The sequence below is a fragment of the Prunus avium genome, chromosome 3, assembly GCF_965620075.1.
Source record: "Prunus avium chromosome 3, drPruAviu1.hap1.1, whole genome shotgun sequence".
Classification (NCBI taxonomy): domain Eukaryota; kingdom Viridiplantae; phylum Streptophyta; class Magnoliopsida; order Rosales; family Rosaceae; genus Prunus; species Prunus avium.
In genome coordinates, this window is record NC_142286.1 from 28,376,620 (window position 1) to 28,401,404 (window position 24,785).

Sequence of the window (24,785 nt, forward strand, 5' to 3'; positions counted from 1 at the left end):
TTTTTGTGGGGGTGGGAAATTATAAAAAGTAGGTAAAAGATCCTAAACTTAGGCTTAATGGCATTAGGAGTAAGCATTTGGAGAGGATATTGGGAGAAGTTCTGTAATTGCTGGTTTGAATTACATTTGTGTTCTTAGTTGAACATGTTGGTTCTAATGTTATTTTTTCCAGATTATTGCACAAGAGATGACGTAACTATTATTAAATTTTGTGTAATAATGGCTCTTACAAACAAGCTAGGATATGCGTCTTTTTTGTGTCAATTTGGGCAATGTTTTGTGTAAGTGGAATGCATTGATATGTTGTAATGCAGTAATGATTGATTAATGAATTAATATTTGTTATGCAGTGATATAGAAGTAGTTCAAAAATATATGTGGGTAAAATATCTGGGGGCTCAGAGATTGATGATTGTGTAACAGCTAATGGGATGGTTTACATTCCTGAAGTAAGAAATGAGGAAACACCAGCGGTTGGGATGAAGTTCGACTCGCTTGACCTCGCTTATAATTTCTATAACAAATATGCATTCTTGGCTGGCTTTGGTATTCGACTTCATTCCAGCTTTCGGGGGACATATAAGAAAGAGATTCTGAGGAAAGAATTTGTTTGTTGCAAACAAGGTGCATACAGGAAAGATGAAACTCGGGAGAGAAAAAGACAGCGGGGAATAAGTAGATGCAATTGCAAAGCTAAGATTGTGGTTGTGAAGACAAATGGGAGCAAGAAGTATGCCATCTCTCTTTTTGCAGAGGGACACAATCATAAGATGACAGCCTCAGAAAGAGTGCATTTATTGAGATCACACCGTCGTATTTCGGATTCTACAAAAGTACTTACAAAACAGTTGGGTTCGGTTAATATCCCCATTCATCAGAAGGTAAGTATTTTCGAGGTGCAATCCGGAGGAATGGATAAAATCGGTTTTATCAAAAAGGATATTTACAATCTTGAATGTAGTGTGAATGGGAAGCTGAGGAACCACGATGTTGAACTAGTGACCGAGTATTTTATGGCTGAACAGAAAAAAAATGAGGCTTTTTATTTCAAGATTGAGGGAGATGGCGAAGACAGGTTTAGTCGATGTTTTTGGGCAGATGCAACTTCTAGACGGGCATACCGGTTGTATGGAGATGTTGTTGTATTCGATACCACATTCAACACGAATCGATACGACTTGACATTTGCACCAATATTGGGAGTTAATAACCATGGTCAAACAATTGTCTTAGCATGCACATTTTTGAGCAAGGAAACGACTGAGTCGTTTATTTGGATGTTTGAGGAGTTTAAGAAAGCCATGCAAGGTGGCAAACCTAAAACGATCATTACAGATCAAGATGCGGCCATCACCAGAGCGATTTCAATAGCCTTCCCGACTACATTTCATCGGCTTTGCATATGGCACATCACATCAAAGTTCCATGTTAAGTTACCACATTCTGCTTATAAGGAGTATTGGCGTGAATTTCAGAAAGCCATATGGGATACTGACAATAAGGATGAGTTTGATGCAAAGTGGAATATTGTGGTTACAAAGGCTGGTTTGACTGACCATCAATGGCTAAGTTCAATGTTTGATTTAAGGGAATCTTGGGTTCCAGCCTACGCACGAGACTTTTTTGCCGCTGGAATGTCAAGCAGCCAAAGAGCGGAAGGTTCTCATGCTTTCTTCAAGCAATACATATCAAGGAGAAATTCGTTGATGGATTTCATAATACGATTTGAGAGGGCACTTTCCCATCAACGTCAAAAAGAGTTAGCTGCTGATCACGTAGATGCATTTGAAGTGGCTCAATGTATTCTACCAATGCCAATGAACAAACAAATGGCTACCTTGTACACAAGGGCAATGTTTCAAAAGTTTGAGAAAGAACTAATACAAAGTACAGCATGTTTCCTAGAGCTCAAAACAGAGGATGCTTCAAAAGTTGTCTTTAATGTGAGCAAAAGGAAAAATTGGCAAACAAGAGTGGCAGAAGTCGTATATGTCAAAGATTCTGACCACGCATCGTGTAGCTGCAAAAAATTTGAATTTGTTGGGATTATTTGCAAGCACATCCTAGCATTGTTTAGAAGGGACCAGATTGAATATATGCCCGATAAATATATTTTGAAAAGGTGGAAGAAAACTGCGAAAGCTGGATTGGTGTCAGATGCAAATGGCAACGAAATTAAAGACTCTGCAGATCCTGGTCTTTTAATAAAGCGGAGTACAATGTCCCGACTTGCTTCAGATGTGGTTGAGGATGCATTAATGTGTGAAGAAGGATGTGAGCTAGTGTCAGAGACTCTAAAAAGTTTGCGGGTGAAGTTGAAGTTGTTGAAGGATGGACCAAGTAATAACGAAGTTGGAGGGTCTAGCTCTCAAACACAATATATGAAAGACCCTAAGAGAGTAAGGTGCAAAGGAAGGTGGAAACAAGTAACGGGAGCAAAGGAAAAGCCAATGAAGCGAGGGATTCGACACTGTCGGGAGTGTGGAGACATTGGTCATGATAGAAGACAATGCCCAAGAAATTTGAACACACCGTAAGATGTTAAAACTATTTATAATAACACCTAAAATTTGAATAGTTAAATTTTTTATGTGCTTGTGTTTGGTGTTTATGCAGGACATCACCGTCAAACAATGAGGAATCAACTCCAATAGATCTCAGTGACCCATTATTCGACGAATTTTACAGGATGCACGGACCTACCGAATGATTTATGTTTGTATTATACAAAGGCCGGTTGTTATGAAGGCTAATGATCAGGTTAAGTTTTCTATATGCATTTTTATTTTATTTGTTTGTTCATGTCCATTGCTAATTGAAATGGAAATTTGGTTGGTTTACTTCTTGCATGAAATTTGGACACATGTTAATTTTACATGTCTTCTCCCTATTTGGAAATTTTCATAGACATTTGATAAAGTATCAAATTTTGAGTTTTGTGAAGAAGCAATGACTTTTACCATGTACAATGGGTAGTTTATGCTGAATTATGAACGAGTGACACAGATTCATTGATTATATCACAGGGTAATGTAGTATTTCCAGCAGGGAGCTGTTGTTTCCATCAGCAGTAATGATTTCCAGCACGAATCATTTCTAGCAACACTAATCATTTACCGCAGCAACCAATTTTTCCTAATGTTATGTTCTAGTGCTTGACTGGTTATTAAGATCTGACCTTGACTATGAAGCAATATTGGTGCACGATTTTGTAAACATTCGTACCTGAAGGATACTTGAAATTTGCACTATGTTGGAACACAATGATTAGAAATCAGCGTGTAAAATACAAACTACAATACAACATCTTCTATGCATGATAAGTACATTGCAGCTAATCACATTTCGAATGCTTGGAGAATATTAAAGTGTACACCAACATTTCAACTACTCGTAATTTCGCACACACAAGAAAATTACATTGCAAAGCATTTTATGTGCTCCCTCTTAGCAATATCACGATCACCCCAACCAACTGAACAATGGTAGCCATATTCACTCGGTCGTATGGGTCAGCTTTTTCCGAGCAGCTTGCACGTGCTTATGGTCACTCGTGTCCCCACTCATATAGACGAAATAAATATTCAGCAATATTTGTAATATTTTGTTATATAAATAACCCATAAATCATTCACCAAAGAATGTATAGCACATTGGCATGTAAAGTGAATAAGGAGAGTGTTACTTATGACTGACGTGTCAATTTTTTCAAAAAAGTACGCCATCTGTTTAATGTGAAGGGACATGATAATGCGACTTTACTGATTCCCAACGCGTGGTGATATTGACAACTTATTGAATAATATTTCAGTTTTTGCAAAATACAATTTTAGACACAAGGAATTGCAATACATAGTCCCAATAATTATATATGAAGCAAATGAAAGTAATACTTGTGTTATTATAAATTAGATAATGAACATTAAGGAAATATACTTCTAATTTGTCCCAGTTATATGTTGTTGTTTGTACTGTTTCATGTCACACTTTTTCTATCTTTCTTTATATTATATGTTTAGGGAATCCCTCAAAGCAACATATACTGTGAAAAATAAAATATTGTGTGAAGTTCTAATCACTCATATAGACTAGGACAAATATTCAGTACTATTTCAAAATTGCTTGACTGGTGTCAGGCCATCGAACGATGTGATTTGACATGATAGAGATATTTACTACGAACCCAAGACGGAGCCATATTGACAACTTATTGAATAGCGTTGACGTGTTCAAAGATCTAGATGCACGCACCCATGATGGCTTTAGAGCATTGTCCAATTATTATATATGTGGATTATTATAACAAAACAGATACGTTTACAGCCTTTTATATGAAAGGAAACTAATTATTGTATTATTAAAACTTAGATAATTAATATTAGGGAAATATACTTGTGATGTTGGTTGTTGCAAAATATATAGCTAGGGTTAAAAGGAAAGTGAGTTATCTAAAGGCATTCAAATTTTTTCTTTATGAAATTGATGATTTCTAGCTTCCCCTAGTTGTATAACGTCACAAGGAGGCCGGAGTAATTTTCAGGGCATTTTTCCAATTTTCCTACTATTTATTTAACTTTTTTCAAGATTTTTGCACTAAAAAAAGCCAAAATAATCGCAAGATGACACCTGGCGCGATCTGAGCGCATCACCTTTCACCACTTGCACAAGTGTACATCAATACACATGGCCACATCCTTGGTTTTTACCCTAAATTCTTATTTTATTGTTTTTTCTTATGAAATTCATAACTAAATACACAAAAATGATAAAAATGTTCCGAAAATTGATACGAACTCATTGACACTTCATCTTCCTTACTGAATTCCCCGTTTCATGGTTATTCATTTTAAAAGACAATTTCGAGCATTCACGGGAGATGCTTGTTGATGTAGGTTATCTAGGTTAAAGTTAACAACATATATAGCTAGGGTTAAGAGGAAAGTGAGTTATCTAAAGGCATTCAAATTTTTTCTTTATGAAATTGATGATTTCTAGCTTCCCCCAGTTGTATAACGTCACAAGGAGGCCGGAGTAATTTTCGGGGCATTTTTCCAATTTTCCTACAATTTATTTAACTTTTTTCAAGATTTTTGCACTAAAAAAAGCCAAAATAATCGCAAGATGACACCTGGCGCGATCTGAGCGCATCACCTTTCACCACTTGCACAAGTGTACGTCAATACACATGGCCACATCCTTGGTTTTTACCCTAAATTCTTATTTTATTGTTTTTTCTTATGAAATTCATAACTAAATACACAAAAATGATAAAAATGTTCCGAAAATTGATACGAACTCATTGACACTTCATCTTCCTTACTGAATTCCCTGTTTCATGGTTACGCTATATTAGTATTTTATTATTATTTACCCTACATTATTATTATATTACTTTTTAGCATGTACATTTGTTAATTATATTTACTCGAAATTAATATTTTTATTGTTATTTTGAGTGAGAATAGACCATTTCTGGTGTTAATCAGTTTCTCTCTTCTTCAATTTGTTAATTTTTTTTCCTTTATTAGGGTGAAGGGATGTTTTGAAAAATAAAAAGAACAAATTACATTCCAAGTATTGTATAACATCATAAAAAAGTCCATGAATAACCCATTATTTGTATAGCTTAATTTACTGCATCCAAACATTTCATTCATTCATACAAAATTGACGAATTACTGACGACTGACATAATGGTCCCATAAGATAGTTTTACATTGCAAAGCATATTATTTGGTCCCTGTTAGCAATACCACGATGACCCCAACCAACTGAACAGCCGTAGCCGCAATTAGTCAGTCGTATTGGTCGGCTTCTTCCGAGCAGCTTTGACGTGCTTATGCTCACTCATGTCACCACCATCGTCTAGTATCTCTCTCACAGCATCAGGGGATACATAGTCCCAATTATAACTTGTATGAGTAGTTGCCGCAAATGCTCGGAAATTTTCGAATCCTTCGTTGAATGCCATCTCCAGTTCACTATGGTGCTCTTCGCAGCGCATATGGTTCATCAAACAACCTTTAATTTCATCATTCATTACTGTATCCAACTCCTCTGCTTTCAACTTCCTTGTATGACTCAACTTCAAGTACTTGTTCTTTTGGGAGAACGCTTTGTTAACTCTAATGTTAAGATCAGCCAGAATGGCCTCGTCTTCAACACATTTCTCGTGCCACGAATTGATCAGTCTGGAATTATAATCTAGCTTGCTACTGACTGCATGTATTGCCTCTAATGGATCATCGGAGTCCCCCTCACTCCCAAATGATGTTGAAAATGGAAGGGGTCGGCGAGTACAACGTGGAAATGGAGCCTGCAACTCCAATTTTTCATATTCGACTGTGTTGTTGGCGCCTGAAGAGGATGACATGCTTGAATAATCCTATTTGTTTTTAGAGGATGAGGATTGCATATGCAATTTCGTTTGAGGAAGGGGACATAGCTTTATAGACCAACATACTAAAGCTTGCGTGTAGTCAACATATGTACTTTATTCCAATTTTTAAAAAGAGGTGTCAGGTTTTGCTTTTCAAGCATGTCAACCTCATTACACCACTGTCAGTGGTTGAAAGAAACTCAATGGAAGTGACATCTAGTTAGTGAACCCAACCACAGTGGTTAGGATTAAACTTAGATTGTATCAGACAAAAAATTAATTTATACATTGTCAACCAAATATTTTTTGGCGGGAACCTTTTTATTGGTATTACTATCACATCCTTCATAGAAACTCTCCCTCCACGAAAAACTGACTCCTCCACCGAATCTCTCTCCATCGACTGAAACTCTCTCCCTCCATAGAATGGATTTACTAACCAAGTTTGATGTCAGCATAATAAACACCCCTCCAAACAAAGACCGCCTTCGACACGCAAGTGAGTCACCAGACAAGCAGTGTCACATTCCTAGACAGAATGACCATTTTGTTGGAAGTTTTGAGTCTGAAAGGGTTCTTGGATTCTGGAAGGAGAGGCATCTTCAACTTGGTGATGAAATCCAAAGGGCAAGGGCACGTTTGGAATTTGTTGAAGGCCAAATTGAAGATGACAAAAGGCAGGCCAATCTGGATAGGGCGAAGTTGCAGCGCATGAAGCGTAGACACAAACGACTTCGGAGTGTAGCTGTTCAAAAATACAAGAACTCATCTAATGCAGTGGAGTCAAAGAAGCGTGTGATGCAAGCTGGATTCGACTACTTCCGGTCCTATGCAAAACTCGTCGTACCCGGGTTTGATTGGTCATCTATTACCTTTTCCGACGTTAACAAATATACTCACCAAGGGAAGTAACCATTTTGGTTATCGTGTTTGAGCAGAGGCAAATAAGTGGAATTGGAATTTTCGTTCAACTCTGCTTCAAACCTATTTTGATGCTTACTATTATGGAAGATTTCAACCTTCATATTTTGATGTCTTTAATGATGAGAACACGTGATGCAACGTGGCCATCTACTTCAGTCATATGTTGCTGCCATGTCCATTTTTGTGTGATCACGTATCAGATTTGGACATGGTTGCATCATATGCAATGTTGCCTTTATTTATTATATGTTAGGGCAAGGTTTATGGAAAAGCATTTGTGAGCGCGTTTGTGACAAGGTTATGTTATTGTTTTTTTGTACTGGTTCATCTCCTACTATTGTTTTCTTCCTTTATATTATATGTTTGTGAAATCCCTCAAAGTTAACATATACTGTGAAAAAAATGCAGAGTGAATATATAATCACTTATATAGACTAGGACAAATATTCACTAATATTTTTAAATTGCTTGAGTGGTGTGAGGTTTTTCAAAAAAGTATGGCATTATTTTATGTGATTGGACATGATGGATATTTTGTACTGATTCCCGATGGACTACTTATTGAATACCTGTGACGGTTCATAACTCTAGACGCAGTTGCATATGGACTACTTATTGAATACCTCTGACGTGTTCAAAGCTCTAGGCGCAGTTGCAATGATGGCTTCAAAGCAGTGTGCAATTATTATATATGTACATTATTATAACAAAACAAAAACAGATTATGTTACATCCTTATATTTGAAAGGAAACTATTTCTTGTCTTATTACAAATTATATAACGAATATTAAGGAAATATACTTGTTAAAGTGAACAAACATATATACTTAGGGTTAAGAGGAAAGTCAGTTCTCTGAAACAATTTGGATTTTTTCATTGCGAAATGGATGCTTTATAGGTTCCTCTAGTTTTATAACGTCACAAGGAGGCCGGAGTAATTTTCGGGGCATTTTTACGATTTTCCGACTATTTATTACAATTTGTTCAAGTTGTTTGCACTAAAAAACCCCAAATAATCGCAAGTTGACACATGGCGCGATCTCAGTGCATACCTTTCACCACTTACACAAGTGTACGTCAGTTGCAACCAAACATTCTTGCTTTTTACCCTAAATTCTTATTTTATTGTTTTGCCTTACAAAATTCATAACTAAAAACACAAAAATGATAATAAAAAAAACACTTCCGAAAATTGCTACGAATTCATTGAGGCTTCATCTTTCTTACTGAATTCCCCGTTTCGTGGTGACGCTAAATTATTATGATATTGTTCTTTACCCTAAATTATTATTATATGACTTTTTACCTTCTATATTTATTAATTTTATTGACCCTAAATTTTTTTTTTTGTACTTTTGTTATGCGAAAAGACCATTTCAGGTGCTAATTAGTTTCTCTCTTCTTCAATTTCTTAACTTCTAATTTTTATTAGGGTTAAGGGATGTTTTGAAAAAGTAAATGAAAAAAATACATGTCAACCATTGTATGGCATCAGAAAAAAATTAGTTTAGGATATGATAAGTGGGAAAATGTCTTTTCCAAGCACTGGTGAACAGACAGCTCACTCCATGCACGCATTTTCGTTTACCAAATATTAAGATTGTAGTTGGGCAAAATATCTATGTCAGTAAAATGTCATATTACCCATCTCTGATGTCAGTAAGCATTCAAGTATACAAATATATATACGTAGATTTATATATAAAACGGTTTATGACTGCACAAACACCAGACAAAATACATTAAAACCCAACATTTGGCCAACGCAGCCAGCCAACGTAGAACTGAAGAGAAGCAAGTCCAGAAAGCATAAAAACCTTAAACACATACTACAACTAATTATAAGGGTATGGATTCCCTGGCACAACATACACACGCATTACCTTGAACCAAAAAACACTCTCACGGTGCCATTTGCATCGATTGCAACAAGTCCAGAACGAAGGATTTATCTTTGCTTCAGTAGGCCAGCCTTCAATAACAAAACACCATTCGTTGTTGTTACAAGCACTGCAATGATTGAACTTAATCTTCCCATAGTAAAACATATCTACGATATGTCTTGCAACATTCCAAACTCGGCTTAATCTTCGTCTCAAAGCATCCCTGGTTCCTTTCATATCAATGTTGTTACGTTGATTCAAAGAACACAAAAATTCTAATGCATCCTCTTTTGACTGACCAATTCCAGACGTGCCAAGAAGTCCAACTATATATGCCGCTTCCATATGGCCTGCCGTGGCTGCGATGCGCATCCCATACAACGCTTCCACGTTACCATGCATGAAAAATACTTCGAACGCCTCTCTAAATATCGACTCAGGGTTCTCGCAAGCTCTGCATTGTTGCAAGAAAAGCTGGACCGCAGGATTAGCATGGTACCAGCTAGGATGGTCTGGGTACTTAGCCATTGAAATGGTGTTCCACACTTGTGGAGTGTTTGCCAACGTCCGGAATAATGGGCACACAGATGCCATACGGAAGAGATCTTCCGAAGATTGGGTTGCCACATATAACATCACTTTAAACCAAGCCAACTCCGGGATGAAGGCTTGGGGCATCTCCAAATGGATATGCTTCCTTCTCTTTCCTCCGACTGTAGTGAAATATTTGGAATTCATGTGTTTCTATTTTTTTGGAATGGAACGATTTGAGGAGTGGAAGAGGGGAGAAATGAGAATAGATGGGGTTTTGGTTCTGTTATAGGGTGTGTTTGTTGTACCGTTTGGAAAATGTGTTTCCACTTGAGGTTTTTCTCAGTTGACCCTTTTTAAAGAAACTGAACCAACACCCTAAAACTAGAGAAAAACAGAAGAGAAGGAAAATGTCATCGAAATGCAAAGTCAGACAGTCAAAAAGTAAATTAAGAACCTATATGCATAGCCATTTTTAGGATTTTCCCGCCATTTTTATGTCAATGAAACAAATGTGACGGATTACTGACTAGTCACAGAACGTCCCATCACATAACTTTTCATTTTCCCACACCGAAATATAGTAGTAATGTTATTAAAATGTGATGGATGTTTATCCAACTAGTTGGTTTAATGAAATATAATGAAAATAATATAGGGTTTAGGGCAGTTTTCCCTCAATTTTCATATTGGGTTTTGGTAGTTAAATATTATATTGATTTATGGGGTAAACGGTGCCCCATATCTGACGGTACATGTGTCGAAAGCATGCCCAATCCACCCACAGACAGAAAAGAGGATATAATCGCATTTGGGCAGAGATGAGAGAGCTCTGAGTCCGAAGAGGTTTGAGTGAGAAGATCTGAGTGAGAAGGTATGAGTCCGAAGAGGTTTCAGTGAGAAGATTTGAGTGAGAAAAGGTACAAGTGAGAAGATTCAACATTTCTTCGTCTTCATCTCCTGCTCAAACAAAGAGGTGTCCGTACTGTGGAGCTGCAATGGTGCTTCGGGTTTCAAAATCAGAAAAAAATCGAGGGAAGCCATTTTGGAAGTGCATAACCTCCTATGTAAGTTTTCATTTCCAGAATATGTATGTGGGTGAAAAAAACCTTGGTCTAACTCTGACACAATTATTTTGCATATATGATGCCTGCAATTAGGGAGCCACCAGTTGCAATGGATTTGAATGGGTTGATGTAACTTCCGCTCAAGCAGAACAGCCAGATGACACGTATGATGCTACGGTGCTGAATATGCTGAAGTCCATTAAGGACTTGGTATTAGTTTTATTACTGTTATCAATTTTAATATTATTTGTTCTTTTAATGACCAATTAAGTGCACAGTTTCAAGGATTGTAAAAGTTCTCCCCAGAAAGACATGTTGCACGCACCACCAATGAGTTTTCAAACCCATTTTGTAATATTTGTTCTTGAAATAGGTGGATTGGCATTGAGTTTAAATTATTGTTCTTGAAATAGGTAGATTGTTTATTGGCGTATACTAAAGGTTTATTGATTGTTTACTGCATGTATATCGCATGTTATAACGCGGATATTGGATGTTTATTGAAGGTTTATTGATTGTTTACTGTATGTATATCGCATGTTATTGCTCGGATATTGGATGTATATTGAAGGTTTATTGATTGTTTACTGTATGTATATCGCATGTTATTGCTCGGATATTGGATGTATATTGAAGGTTTATTGATTGTTTACTGAATGTGTATCGCATGTTATTTATCGGATATTGGATGTTTATTGAAGGTTTATTGATTGTGTACTGCATGTGTATCGCATGTTATTTATCGGATATTGGATGTTTATTGAAGGTTTATTGATTGTTTACTGCATCTGTATCGCATGTTATTTATCGGATATTGGATGTCTAATGAAGGTTTATTGATTGTTTACTGCATGTATTTCGCATGTTAGTGTCCGATATTGAATGTTTATTGAAGGTTTATTGATTGTTTATTAGTAGAAAGAACAACTATTCAGTAGAATTTCCTAATCGATACGACTCCCTTATGGATGGTGAAATTAGGGACTGATGTATATTGCATGTCTATTGCGTATAGATTGCATGTGTATTGCGTGTATATTGCTTGTCTGTTGCCTGTGTATTGTTGTTTATTTCCTTCGTAAGCAATAAACAATCAATACACACGCAATAAATGTACGCTATGCACGCAATAGACAAGTAATATAGACGCAATAGACAAGCAATATAGATGCACCAATATACATTACTTTTATGCTACTGAGCTGCCCAAGACCAATAAAATAAAGAAAATCAACGAATTTATTAACCGATTATAAAGGAAAGAGGGATTCAAACCCGATGGGCGGTACGGAACCAATAGGAAGTTTTTATAGCATTGCAGATGGGAAATGTTTATTGAAGTTTTATTGAGGTTTATTGACGGTTTACTGAATGTTTACTGAAGGTTTACTGCATGTATATCGCATGTGTTTCTATAAAGAGGGCATGGTTGAATAAAACATTGGAGGCGAGGGCATAGCTGCCTATTTCCCTTACAGAATTACAATCAATACACACGCAACCCATTGCGATTAAGTTAAGGCATGGTGAACGGCTTAAAGATTGGGATCTGATATTTGGAATGGTGGCTTGGATAAATAATGACATATTACTTTGCAATAATGTAATACACTTTAAAAAGCCATCAGTCATTGTTCACATATGCAGTCTTCCAATCCCAATTCAATGCAGTTTGGTTAAGGTTATGTAAATGTCGTGAAGGAGTTAGGGCAATATTACAGAGATGTTTGTTTCATTAAATCCAAAAAAACTTTACACTCCAGATGCACATTCTATGTATGGGAATGGCATGTGCCTAACTTCAAAAACGCATATGCCTATCCATTTACATTTGCCCACGTGCACTAGATTTACAGATCCATTTACTTTTCTCCTCACTAAGCCTCTGCATCTCCATTTCAGATTCTTCATTTTTCTGTCTATGCTCTGCATCCAGCTACCATATACATTTAGCCCAATATGAGAATAAACGTAGCGTAGTATCACACTAATCAAAATGAAAGCATGCATCCGCTATAATAATATTTTGGTTCTAATTGTTGTCCAATAACTTAAACTTAAAATTATGTACAAAAATACACTAAGATTGAGAAAGACGAAGAAGAATTGAGGAGCAGAGGTAGAATTCGAAAAGGAGCCGTGGATCTGTATTGTGTATTTACATGACTTTCAAATTGGAGATTTCCAAAACCAATTTAATCATCACGTACCTGAACCCATTTCAACCACTATCATGGCATGTAAGCATCTCCCCGTAATATCTCTGCAGCCAACTTCAACCGGAAAAAGGGCATGTTCTGCGTGGTGCAAGTAGCTAACGAAATCTCAGCGCTCAAAAGCTCAATGTACTTCAACACGAACATGCCACAATCGCCTCTGAAGCAAATCAAGAACTCGATCAATTCAAGTAATGACATTGTAACGTAATTGACAATTTTAAGTAATAAAATTAAAGAAAAAGTTGTGCTCACTGATTAGATTGTTGTGGAACATCCACACGTTCTATTGGCCATGGACACCACCAATCTCTGCTGCAGTTGTTTGCGTAAACACCTTCTTCATAAAAGTCGATGGAGTTGAGAAGATTTGGAATCGTAATTGAAAGCGGGGCGAGTTCTTCCTTTAACATCTCATCTGGAATAAGTGAAACCATTGAATCGTACACTGCGATTTCACACTTAACCAGATCAATCATTAGAGCCACCCAATGCTTATGCTTCGTCAACATACAAGGGGCATACACCTTATACACGTTCTGCCAATCCACCCCACACGCCGGAACCTTGCCATTTACAACGTTCACTAAACTGTTTCTAATTTTCCACCCAGCCTGCTCTTTCTTTCTTTTATTATCCGCAAAGCAAGTATGGATGTGATTCTGTGAAATAGAAAACAATCAATGGTTAAACACCTCCACAAAGCAAGTATGGATAATTTGTAATTATTAACTGCACTTGGTCAAGCCCTATGACATACCATGAAAAATACATCGGTCGTTGTCCAGTTCGATATTTCTACAACCTCCAAATCTTGTTGTCGCTTCCGGATGAGATACAACCCCAAATCAATGTGCTGCACATGTTTTTCTGGTCAATCTCATAATCTATGTACATTAAAACAAATGCATAATCAATTAAACTTACATCTCCTGTCAGCCAACCGTCAGCTTTTACGAGGGAAGCGAAGAATTCAATCTCAGCTTCCACGTGGCCAAATTGCATCACTAAACTGTGAATATAACAAAGTTTTAGATCACAACAATTTAAAAATATATACACTAATGCCTTCTATCTCAAAAAATAAGAGACTTACTTTGGGTTATGGCGCCATTCCCAACAAAGTTTCAGCAATTTCACCATATCATCATGCGGAATCGCCTTCATTGGGTCTAACATCAGAAGTCGGGTTGTCTCTGGCACAGTTTTTTTCACCAATTCACTAGCTTCAATGATCTTCCACATAGGAATAATCCTCTTTCTCTTTCGTAATTGGACCCCTTGTTCCACAGCTTTACCTTTATCATTCAACCAAACGTTCAACTCAGATAGCACAGCTGTAGGTTGATCCAAATCAATATCCCCGAGAGTAAACTCAACAGTTGTCCCCGCCGTGCTCTCGCCAATGTCATCACAAACCAAAACAACTTCATCATCCGCTTCCTCACGTTCCTTTATTTGCACTTCCTTTTCCTCACTTTTTTTTCTTTTCACTTCCTTGCCCTCCCTTCTTTTTCTTTGCGGATCCTCTCCATCACTGCTTTTTCTTTGCAGTTCCCCTCCGTCACTGCTTTTTCTTTGCAGTTCCTCTCCCTCACTGTTTTTTCTTTTCACTTCCTCTCCCTCACTGCTTTTTCTTTGCAGTTCCTCTCCCTCATTGCTTTTTCTTTTCACTTCATCTCCCTCACTGCTCTTTCTTTCCTCTCCCTCACTGCTCTTTCTTTGCAGTTCCTCTCCCTCATTGCTTTTTCTTTTCACTTCCTCTCCCTCACTGCTCTTTCTTTGCGCTTCCTCTCCCTTGTTGCTTTTTATTTTCACTTGCTCTCCCTCTCTTCTTTTCCTTTGCGCTTCCTCTACCTCACTTGGTTATCTTTGCACTTCACCCCCTTCAATCCCCTCCTCATCCTTTTCCTCTCCCTCATATCTGTTACTTGGCCCTTCATCCCATTCACTGTCATCCATTTCATCAGATCCCTTAAATAGATGTGAGATGGCACAACGATTCGTCCTCTCTTTCAGTAAAGCTAGGTCCCTCCTTACTTCCTGCTCAAACTGAGGACCTAAACAGTGGTCCAAAAGTTTTTCCATCCGTATGACCTTTAACTCAAGGACGTCATTTTCCCGCTTTACTTGAAACAACTCAGACCTCAACAAGCTTACCAGCTTGTTCAACTCATCAAGATCAGCACATGAAGAAGGATTTGACTCTGCCGAGACAACAGCAGGGCGATCCTGTGGCCAACTCCAATATGATTGTCTCATTTCTTCTTCACTCGGATGTAGCGCCCGCAACTGAACTGACTGTTTCAGAATACAGACAATATTCATATTCAATCATTCTACTTTATAATTTCATTGAATCTTATAAACAGTTTCAAGGGCTGCAAACCAAACCTCTTTGCTCTGGAAAAAATAATTGTTCAACTTCCTCATCTCGGGCATAGACGTAGTCGTTCTCCATCGCAAAATACGCGGGACAGCTGTTGGATCAACAACCTTGCAGTAATTCAGGTCCACCATTCTAGGAATTAATTCATATACCCAAATCTACACAATTCACAGGACAAAAGTCATTATTTAAGTCTTAAAGTTCACAAAGCATAACTGACATGAACATTATTACCATGTACCTGGAAAGCATACGTGAAACCTTTAAAACTCCACCTACCCCTTTGCACTTCACCATGCTTATGCTTCTTGCCCTTCTCATTTTTCCGACTTGTTCCCGTTACCTTACTTTTCCCCTTCTCTCTTCCCTCTTCATTTTCAAAGCTTTTCGTATACTTTGTTGGTGCAGAAAATAGACTGTCTTGGGTTTTGTCAAACGACACCGAACCCCACGGATACCTGTTGAACGCATCCAAGTCCTCTACAAGGGTCAGGTAATTTACATTGATGTTCAAATGCTTGTCCCTTCCCAAAACCACTAACTCAGCAAAGTAAACAAGAGCTAGCTTGTAGACGTCATCTCTCTCATTGCACCTCATAAATGCTTCTTCTAAAGCATTACATGTAATTCCTTCGTCTATAAAATATCTTTTCTGAAGTCTAATTTCAGCACTTTCTCCACTGGAAACTTCAGGCACTTCCCCAAAACGAAGCCCCGAGATCAAACAGAAATCCTGACGAGTAAACTGAGCAACGTCGCACCCTATTAAGAAACTAAGTCCATCCAAGTCTTTCACACCCTGCCCCGCCACTCGACGCAACACAACTCCATGCACAATCTGCCCGCTAAACTGAATCTTGTCTATATTCAGAAGATGGCCAAAGCATGATGTCTTGAATTGTTCTAATTGTTCCGCACTCAACTTCGCTCGAATTGCAGCTAGGGTTGAATTTGCATGTGAGCAGTTGTTCACCCGTGACGCATATGCCTCTGACTCTGGCCATACCAGCTACACGTTGGATCCCATTTCCTAAAATACAAGATGAAATAACCTTAACACATATACTACCACCACGTATTTGCACAATCATATTGGTATTTAGTATTTACATAACTAGTCAACCAGGCACATTACAAATTTTATGAAGTACATGCGCATAGGGATTACTGATCACAGCCTTTAACATCATCAAAGCAATATGACAAATTTTGTGCAAATACCTGTTAATGCAATGATTCTGTGAATTACAACCAATAGCATGTGTTTTATTTTTGGATACAAACTCCAATCAATGGTTGATGCATGAGTGAGTGTGAGTGCAATCTAGGCAAGTTCTGCACTTCACACACATGACAATTATTGTCATCTCATACACAACACAAAATAAATAAATAAATAAGAAAGATAGTGGAAGGAAGCAAAGCAAAGCATCTGCTCTGCTATCTGCTTGCTAAGCCATTGCCACATCCTTCTTTCTTTCTAGCTTTTTCTTCAGTCAGCCACTATGGTCATGGATCAACCTTCATTTCAAATGCTTTGCACTTTTATTCATGACTTTATTATTATATCTTCTCATTTTTCACAGGCAAATTTAGCAACAAGGGAAATAATATTTATTTCAAAAAATATATATATTCTAGCGCCAGAGATATGTTATTGACATGTTATTAACATGTTATTGACTTGAGGGTCTCCTCCAATTCAACACCATTATCTTATTCATATCATTATTGATATGTTATTGATATGTTATTGACTTGATTTTCATTCATTTTTTAACATATACACAAGCAAAAATTAACATGCAAGTGAAGCACAAGGAAGAGATGCCAAATCCAACAACATTGATGGTACAAATTGGGGAAAACCTTTACTCTAACCCTAAACACAAATTCCATAAATTACTCACCAAATGCTGGTTATTGAACAATCGCAAGGTGTCTGTGCGGGGTCTTTGTGCGGCTTTGCAACACAAATGGAACCTATCACTTCCAACGACTACGGATTCTCTCCTTCCCCTTCCACTGCTTCGCCTCTTCACTGTTTCGGAATCCACGCCTTTGCCCCTTCCACTCAAAATAAATACTTTTTAAGGGTTTAGAGAAAGGAGTTGCGTTCAACCGTTGCCTTCAACCATCGTTTACCGTTGCCTTCAACCGTCATTAATAGTTGCCTTCAACCTTTTCTCAGAGCTTAGCGGTTTCTCAGAGCTATGGGTTTTAGAGCGATGGGTTTTTTCTGTTCAAACTTCGAACTTGCCTCTTTTTTTAATTTTTCGAACCAACTTCAATGCTGGATATTAAATTCGGGTTTGGGTTCCTCACCTACCCGATTGCAAAACTTTATCTCAATTCTCCCTAGCCCTTAGATTGATCTGATGGCTATAAAGTGAACCCCTTATAACTTAACACTTATAAGTTTCCACTCACTATAGAATCGGCCCTTTGAATTATCTTTCCAAGCATATGCAGCCCAACTCAAGGAAAAATCCGGAAGGCCTTCAAATGTGATTTTTGGCCCAGTAACGCAGATGCTGCCGAATTTGACCTTAAGTTGCCAAAACATGTATAACTTTCTCTAGAAGACTCGGAATCATGAACCGTAAAATTCTACAGAAACAAGACTTCCGTATCTTTCCAATGATATATGGCTCATTATCTGGTTCTTCTTGAGTAAGTACAGTCTAATCCGTGAAGTTGACTGATCTGCAGACACCGTTTTGAACTAATTTGTCTCCAAAATGCAATTAGTGAGTCTCAAGCTTATTACACTGAAATAAACACAAAACTTATTAAAAGCACAAGTTTAACTCAAAAACATAACCAAATCATAAGTTAGAAGGGTACAAAATGATATGTAAATATGCACCGATCAGTCCCACCTATGCTTCTGTCATACCTAATGACGTGCATGTTAAGCTAGCAACGTCTTCGACTGACGATGCGCCTTGCGTAGATTCAAATGATCTAGATGCCAGAATTTTCACATTTCGACCCTTCTACTTCTTTTTGGGCTTTACATTCCCGTTGTCAAAGTTCTTCAGGAAGGTGTTATGCGCCATGGAGTGTGCCCCAAGCCAACATACTCCAGACGTCTAACGGGCGATCATGTGTTTTGCGAATCTAAGCCGTTTCATGTATGCAACGCCAAATTATTTGATAGTCTCAGCCAAGGAGATCATGTGTGCTTAAGTCTCCCACTAACCAACTCAAAGATTGCAATCTGCCCTGTAATAAGCTCATTCCTGAGCTGGTTCACCTGCCAAGAAACAAAGGGTTGCTGACATTCCTCCCCGAAGTTTGAGTCGTCTACACCAGTGAAGGAATGAGGATTAAACTAAGAGGACTGCTCCTCTACCTAACCATTGCGATTCATCTGCTGAGCCAAGAGCGGTCAAACATGGAGCTGATTTAGTGTTGTTGACTCATTTGAAGGTGACGATAGTGGTGGCTAAGAAGGTCAAAAAGTCATATACTCGAGCAAAGGGTTCTTCGGAAATGCGACAGCTGATCCAAAGGTTAACAAGTCCAACTCCGCAAGGGATGCATGTGTGCCTGATCTTGCGCTCAAGACGGAAGTAAGCCTATTTGCGACCATGCAGGGCAGCAGTAGAAAAGTTGAGTTCACTATCTTTTTAAGTAATTGAACTCTTCAACACAGACATGCTCTCCTTCATTTCAAACATCCTTGTTTCATGACGAGTCTACTCGGCCGAGACCTTGCCAGTTAGATCAACATTCTTCTTCTCCAAATCACTAAGTTGAGCAAAAGAGGAGGACGAGTTCCGAATGGCCTCAATAGCAAAAATACTCATTTTTTAAGCAAAGTGATAACCGCTTCCTTTTGCTTCTCCAAGGAAAGACTTGAGAACGTGCCAAGATCACTAGCCTGATGTATATGATCAATAAGCTTGACGCAAGAAGATGGGCTTGATAGAAAGTTCATCTTGAGCAGATCAGACACACATGCATCCCCTGCCAAGTTGGACTTGTCAACCTCAGGACCAATTGTTTGCGTTTCCAAATAACCATTTGCCAAAGTAGATGACTATTTGACCTTCTTAGCTGCCGCCATCCTCACCTCGAAAGGAGTCAACGACGCTAAATCAACTCGATGTTTGATTGCTCGTGGCTCGGTAAATGAATCGCGATAAGCAGTCTTCCCAGTTCGATCTTCATCCTTTGACTAGTGCAGACGACTCGAACTTAAGGGAGGAATGTCAGCAACTCTTTATTTCTCGACATGCAAATTGGTTCAGTGACAGACTTCTTTGCAGAGCAGATTGTAGTCTTCGAGCTGGTCAATAGAAGACTTGAGTAGAATGTCCCGAACATTCCGCATGCTGTCAATCTTCTTGCTATCCATGCTGACAAGATGCTTGACCCTGGAAGACGACAAAGGAGCAATTCCCACTTGAGTCTTCTCAGCAGATGAGACCTCTTTCAAAGAAGACTTGATCACAGCATAAGAAAGTTTCGAGTCAGTTCGCCTATCGAGAAACAAAGAGTTGCTGACATTCCTCCCCGAAGTTCGAGTTGTCTACACCAGTGAATGGATGAGGATCGAACTGGGAGGACTACTCATCCACCTAACCATCAACGCCACCACAGCCAACAACGTCAGTCACGACCCAAAACTAGCCGAGCCCATCTAGCTAGTCCTTGTCATGAAGAAAAAAAAAATTTGACCTACCTTGGTGTGCATGACGACTCCTTTCCTCGACAAGCAGTACACTCCTTCAAAATCTCTCTCACAAGTTAGAAAGTAGAGGATGACAAGTTTGCAATTTGAATATGAATGTAGAGAAGCTTTGTATTTATAAAGGTTGGGCATCTTAAATCAAAGAGCAATCACAAGCCTATTCCCATTGCGAGCCCAACTCCAAGAAGAAGTCAAAACTCTACTCCAATTAGGAGCCCAACTCACAAAAGGAGCCCAACTCAAAGATAAAATCCCATATGTAGTTGGAGAGCCTGATAAATATTTATCATCTCCTCCATGCCTCGCAAGCGCCATGCAGAAGCTGAGGGGCATTTGTGGGAACATATATTTCACCGACTAATAAGAAGACGACACGTGGAAAAGGAATATTCCTTAGATCAAACTAATTACCCTAATTAAATCTATTTAATTAGGGAAATTATCATTGATTTAAGATAGGAATATCTCTAAATTAAGGAACCAATCTCCACCAAATCTCTTAGAGTAATTCCTATCATCTTTTTGGGGAAGAATAATCCTAACCAAATAAGGATTATTCTCCCAAAACCCTCACACATAAGGAGAATATAAATACATATCTACACAAGACATTTAAGGTAATTCTAAAACCCTAGACAAACGCCTCTCAATCTCTCTCTCTCTCTCTCTCTCTCTCTCTCTCTCTCTCGCCGCCACTCTCACCCTCTCTCCTCACACGACTAAGTACCACCACACATGGCTCCGGCCACCCGGCTCTCCCCGTAACAGAAAACTCCATCCACTTTAGTTATTGTCGTATCTTTATCAAGATCCAATTGAACTAACTTAGGCATCGGGGGGTCTTTGGCCAACACCCCCCGGGTGTGGTCTATTTACTCTCATTTATTTCGCAAGGATCAAGGCAGAGAGAAGTAAGATCGAAGATCGAGGAATCAAACCTGCGAATATTCCCCGTGTGGAATTTTGCTCAAACAAAGAGGCAGCAAATAAATTGGTTGTTGATGTTACTTGAGGTCTTAGTAGTTAGTGTTCATGTGTACCAAAATGTTTACTCAAGAGAGATTGAAACTTGGGGTCTTACAAGTTTGAACAAGTATATGTTTAGAGTCTAGAACGTTGCACCAAAATATTTCATCAAGAGAGATTGAAACTTGTAATTCATTGGGTTTTTTTTGTTTATGAGATTATGATTTGGATATAATTGCCCAAATATAGTTTGGCATTCTTTTACTTCTCGTAAGAACCCATGTCTTCCTGATTGCGTATTCTTCTTCTTCTTCTTCTTCTATCATTCTTTATCCATATCAGAGTTTGTGTATGTGAGAAGAATGGAGTGACGGAGATGGCAAAATCAAAGATCCAAAGTTGGTGAAGTTTTTTTGTTTTTGTTTTTGTTTTAAATTTAATACAAATGATATTTTACTTTAATCTAATCTAAACTATGTGGAGATGATTTGAACTCAAGTGCATAGTGGGGAGCATATCCATTCTTGCAAATTACAAAACATGTTGAATCCAAAAAAGAAAGGAAGAAAAGTTTGCACTGGAAGAAAAAAAAAAGTTCGAATTTGATATTCTAAGTTCACATCTCATGAACGACAACTGACAAATAAAAAATAGTCAAATAAACGGGCTAGAGAGATGTACATTTTTCTTTTTACAAAGATATGTATATTTATCATTATTGATTAAAATTTACCAAGAGCGAAACAAGGACAAGGCAGAGAGTAGCAGTAAAACAGGTGGCACCAACAGTCACACAAACCAATCGCATGAGCTCGAAGAACGTTGATACCTCCCTTGCTCTTCTGAGTTTGTAATTATAACCCGCTGCATAATTCCAACCACATTGTTGGTGCTTATTATTGCAACATTTCTCAAGTCTCTCCCTCATCTTAATTACTTCCATCTTCTCTCTTAGAACACTCAAATTTGCATCTACAATATTCCTTGATCTACCTGGTAAATAGAAACAGAAATATAAACATATAGTCACGATATATATAATATTTTACAAATACATTGGAAGCTATAACTTTAGTGTATACATCGACAAAATAAATAAACTAAATAAATAAGTATTTTTAATGTGTTCAGAGAATTTCTAAAAGTACTAGAAATTGCATCTAAACTATTCCTTGATCTTTCTAGCGAAGAATATATATCGCAAGTTGGGTATAGCTCAGTTAGTTGAGTTCTTCTACCTCCACTCATGAGAGGCGGTTTTTAAGGTGTGCAAGATGAGCACAAGCACAGACCCCACTTCCAAGAGGGCCCCAAAAATATTATATTACTGTATTATACGTTATCCACTGAGGTTATAGTTTTTTTCATAATAATAATCAGATTGAGGTTAGTTTATTATAACATATACTAATATAATATTAATAACATATCATATTCTACATAAAATTTGGCATTAACTTTGCAGACCCCAAAAAAATAATTTCCATACTAGACACATTAAAACAAAAAACAAAAAACAAAAAACAAAAACTTTGCATACATAATATATTAATGTAATATATAACATAGCCAAATCCTTTTTTTTTTTTTTTTTTTTTTTAAAGGCAAGGGAATGGATTCAGATATTTCGAAATAACAAAACTAGGGATTGAGAGTTACCTTCATCTAAGCTCTGAGCTCTTACTTGCATGATATGATGTCGAAGACTGCAACTGCTCCGGATAGATGGCTGTAGTACATGAAGAGAACACAAAGAAGAAGCCTTGGCCATGTTTCTTTGTATATTTCTGCTTATGATCTGAGTGTGAGATTTCCTCCAATATTGATCATTGTAATTTCGAAAACAAAACAAATCGAAAAGCGAAACAAAAAGAAGAAAGAAAAGAGATAGAGATAGAGAAAAGGGTCTCTAGAGAGTTTAGGCTTCTCTACCCAGAAGAATGTAATGTAGGGTGGGAAAGTAGAGATACATTCTGTAAAGCCAACTTTGCTTGCCTATCCTGCATATGGCTTGTTTTCTTATGTATATTTATAGCTGGTTTTTCCTTCTTCTTTTTTTCTTTTCTTTTTGGGGGGTTTTAAAGACAGAATTGCTGGTTATAATTCGGCGGTCAACAGATACGGACGAGTGGCCAGCTCTAGCTGGATTAGGCATGCACTGCTGTCAAGTTTCCAATGACCAGTGACGAATTTATTTAACTGCGTACGGCAGCAACGTTTGGGAAGTGTTTGAGGAACATTAACGAATAGGGATAACCTAGAGGTCAAAGTTAGCAAAGAGCCACAGACGACTAGTTTGATCTGACTTTTGGGGTTTTGTATTTGGATATGTATTGACATTGGACATTGTTATTAGCCAATAGTAATTTTATATATATATATATATATATATAAAGAATGACTGGGTGATGTAAATAATGGTTGGTTGATCGACAAAGCATCCTGGACATATAAAATTAACAGCATTTGTTTTTATTTTCTGTTAATTAAGACATGTTTGGGACTACTTTTGAAAGGAGTAAAAGCTCTTTTTGATAATAGAAAAAACTTTTGATATCATTTTATAGAAAACACTTAAAAGTTGTACGGATATTAAAAGCGTTTTCTAGAGAAGCACTTAGCATGTGCTATTTTAGAAGCACTTTCAAGTGTAAATTTTTTTAACATGCAAAAGTCCTTTTTAAAAATTCGCTTATGAATAAAAATTCTTCTTAACAAAACTATTTCAAACAGACTCTAGCTTAATAAAATGGGCAATGATTGACTAGTACCAGAAACGAGACACATTTTTCGTTGTAATTATATAAATTATAATAATAAATGGCTTGTCTTGGGGATGTTTCTTTCGTGGTCCATGAACGTCCTATGAGCCAAACAAATTATCAAACATTTAACATGGAGTGCCGTACGTGGTCCAGAAAAATGGAAAGCGCAGCAGGCAGGTAGATAAATGTGAGGTACAAAGTAATATGTTTTGTATAAATATATATATAAGATGTTGAAGTAAGACAAACGACCTCTAATATTTGGTCGCACATCTCCTAAAACCTGTGTATTTTTCCCCCATATGCTTATTTTAGTTTAACTAATATACTACGATTATATTCTATAATTTCTCGGGTTTGTGCATCTCTAGAGTTTGATAATATTCTATAATTTCTCGGCTTTGTGCATCTCTAGGGTTTGAATCTAGTAGATAAGTGAATGTATGTAACTAGTATTCGAATGAAGGTGCTGCTAGGCTCTCAAGATGTCTGGGAGTCGATCTGTTTTTTTTTTTTTTCTTGGTGGAAGAGTACGATGCGTTTGATGGTTAGGGGTTTTTTTTGTTTGTAATTTTATTATAAAAATGTATAGAAATTAAGGTGCAACTGAATCCGAACAATATTCTAATATTATGAAGGGTATTTTAGTATTTTCATAAGTCATGTTACATCCAATTTTAGGGTTTTTTGGATTTTGGAGTTATGTGAAATCTTTTTGAAACATGTGGGGTGTTTGTGTAATTTCTAGAACCTTAAAGAGTTATATGAAAATATGAAAAAGTTCAAGGGGTGTTAGTGTAAAAAACTCATACTTATATTCTTTCGAAAATAATGAGAATACACATACACAATAATTTCACACAGAAACTCATAGAGGTGAATCAAGCCACGTGGATTGATCGTAATCAACTCTTTCTCTTGAGATTCTCTGGAGGCTCTAGCCATTGCTGATGACAAGCCTT

The 24,785-nt window shown here is 37.4% G+C and overlaps 4 protein-coding genes and 1 long non-coding RNA gene across 5 annotated transcripts; 1 reads left to right on the plus strand and 4 right to left on the minus strand.

The window, feature by feature from the left end:
- The first annotated feature begins 517 nt into the window (after positions 1-517).
- Positions 518-2,755, plus strand: LOC148295877 (protein FAR1-RELATED SEQUENCE 5-like). The gene is made up of 2 exons (XM_088251059.1): positions 518-2,533; positions 2,617-2,755. Exons 1-2 carry the CDS (start codon positions 771-773, stop codon positions 2,708-2,710), a joined length of 1,857 nt encoding a protein of 618 aa, XP_088107185.1. The 5' UTR covers positions 518-770; the 3' UTR covers positions 2,711-2,755.
- Positions 2,756-9,139: 6,384 nt separating this feature from the next.
- On the minus strand, positions 9,140-9,865 carry LOC148295878 (uncharacterized). Its single transcript, XM_088250626.1, has one exon. The coding sequence runs from the start codon at positions 9,863-9,865 to the stop codon at positions 9,140-9,142; it is 726 nt and encodes a 241-aa protein (XP_088106752.1).
- Positions 9,866-12,762: 2,897 nt separating this feature from the next.
- On the minus strand, positions 12,763-15,135 carry LOC148295879 (uncharacterized). The gene is made up of 6 exons (XM_088251162.1): positions 14,880-15,135; positions 14,098-14,768; positions 13,929-14,013; positions 13,762-13,857; positions 13,257-13,663; positions 12,763-13,161 (listed from the first exon to the last, which is right to left on the minus strand). The coding sequence occupies exons 1-6, from the start codon at positions 15,087-15,089 to the stop codon at positions 13,017-13,019; spliced, it is 1,614 nt and encodes a 537-aa protein (XP_088107288.1). The 5' UTR covers positions 15,090-15,135; the 3' UTR covers positions 12,763-13,016.
- Positions 15,136-15,273: 138 nt separating this feature from the next.
- Positions 15,274-15,666, minus strand: LOC148295880 (uncharacterized). Its single transcript, XR_015834407.1, has 3 exons — positions 15,632-15,666; positions 15,396-15,548; positions 15,274-15,302 (listed from the first exon to the last, which is right to left on the minus strand). It is a non-coding gene; the product is annotated as an uncharacterized LOC148295880 (long non-coding RNA).
- A 5,977-nt stretch (positions 15,667-21,643) lies between these two features.
- On the minus strand, positions 21,644-23,076 carry LOC110772031 (uncharacterized). The gene is made up of 2 exons (XM_021976405.2): positions 22,718-23,076; positions 21,644-22,051 (listed from the first exon to the last, which is right to left on the minus strand). The coding sequence occupies exons 1-2, from the start codon at positions 22,827-22,829 to the stop codon at positions 21,774-21,776; spliced, it is 390 nt and encodes a 129-aa protein (XP_021832097.1). The 5' UTR covers positions 22,830-23,076; the 3' UTR covers positions 21,644-21,773.
- Positions 23,077-24,785: the final 1,709 nt, after the last annotated feature.

What these genes read in the sequence shown, in the direction of transcription:
- LOC148295878 (XM_088250626.1), bottom strand. Translation starts at nt 9,865, where the DNA reads ATGCCCCAAGCCTTCATCCCGGAGTTGGCTTGGTTTAAAGTGATGTTA.
- LOC110772031 (XM_021976405.2), bottom strand. Translation starts at nt 22,829, where the DNA reads ATGGCCAAGGCTTCTTCTTTGTGTTCTCTTCATGTACTACAGCCATCT. An exon ending in AGCTCAGAGCTTAGATGAAG is followed by an intron (nt 22,052 to 22,717) that starts GTAACTCTCAAT and finishes TCTATTTACCAG; the next exon opens with GTAGATCAAGGAATATTGTA.
- LOC148295879 (XM_088251162.1), bottom strand. Translation starts at nt 15,089, where the DNA reads ATGGAAAAACTTTTGGACCACTGTTTAGGTCCTCAGTTTGAGCAGGAA. An exon ending in GAATGGCGCCATAACCCAAA is followed by an intron (nt 14,014 to 14,097) that starts GTAAGTCTCTTA and finishes TTATATTCACAG; the next exon opens with TTTAGTGATGCAATTTGGCC. An exon ending in ACGGTTGGCTGACAGGAGAT is followed by an intron (nt 13,858 to 13,928) that starts GTAAGTTTAATT and finishes AAACATGTGCAG; the next exon opens with CACATTGATTTGGGGTTGTA.
- LOC148295877 (XM_088251059.1), top strand. Translation starts at nt 771, where the DNA reads ATGACAGCCTCAGAAAGAGTGCATTTATTGAGATCACACCGTCGTATT. An exon ending in CCAAGAAATTTGAACACACC is followed by an intron (nt 2,534 to 2,616) that starts GTAAGATGTTAA and finishes GTGTTTATGCAG; the next exon opens with GACATCACCGTCAAACAATG.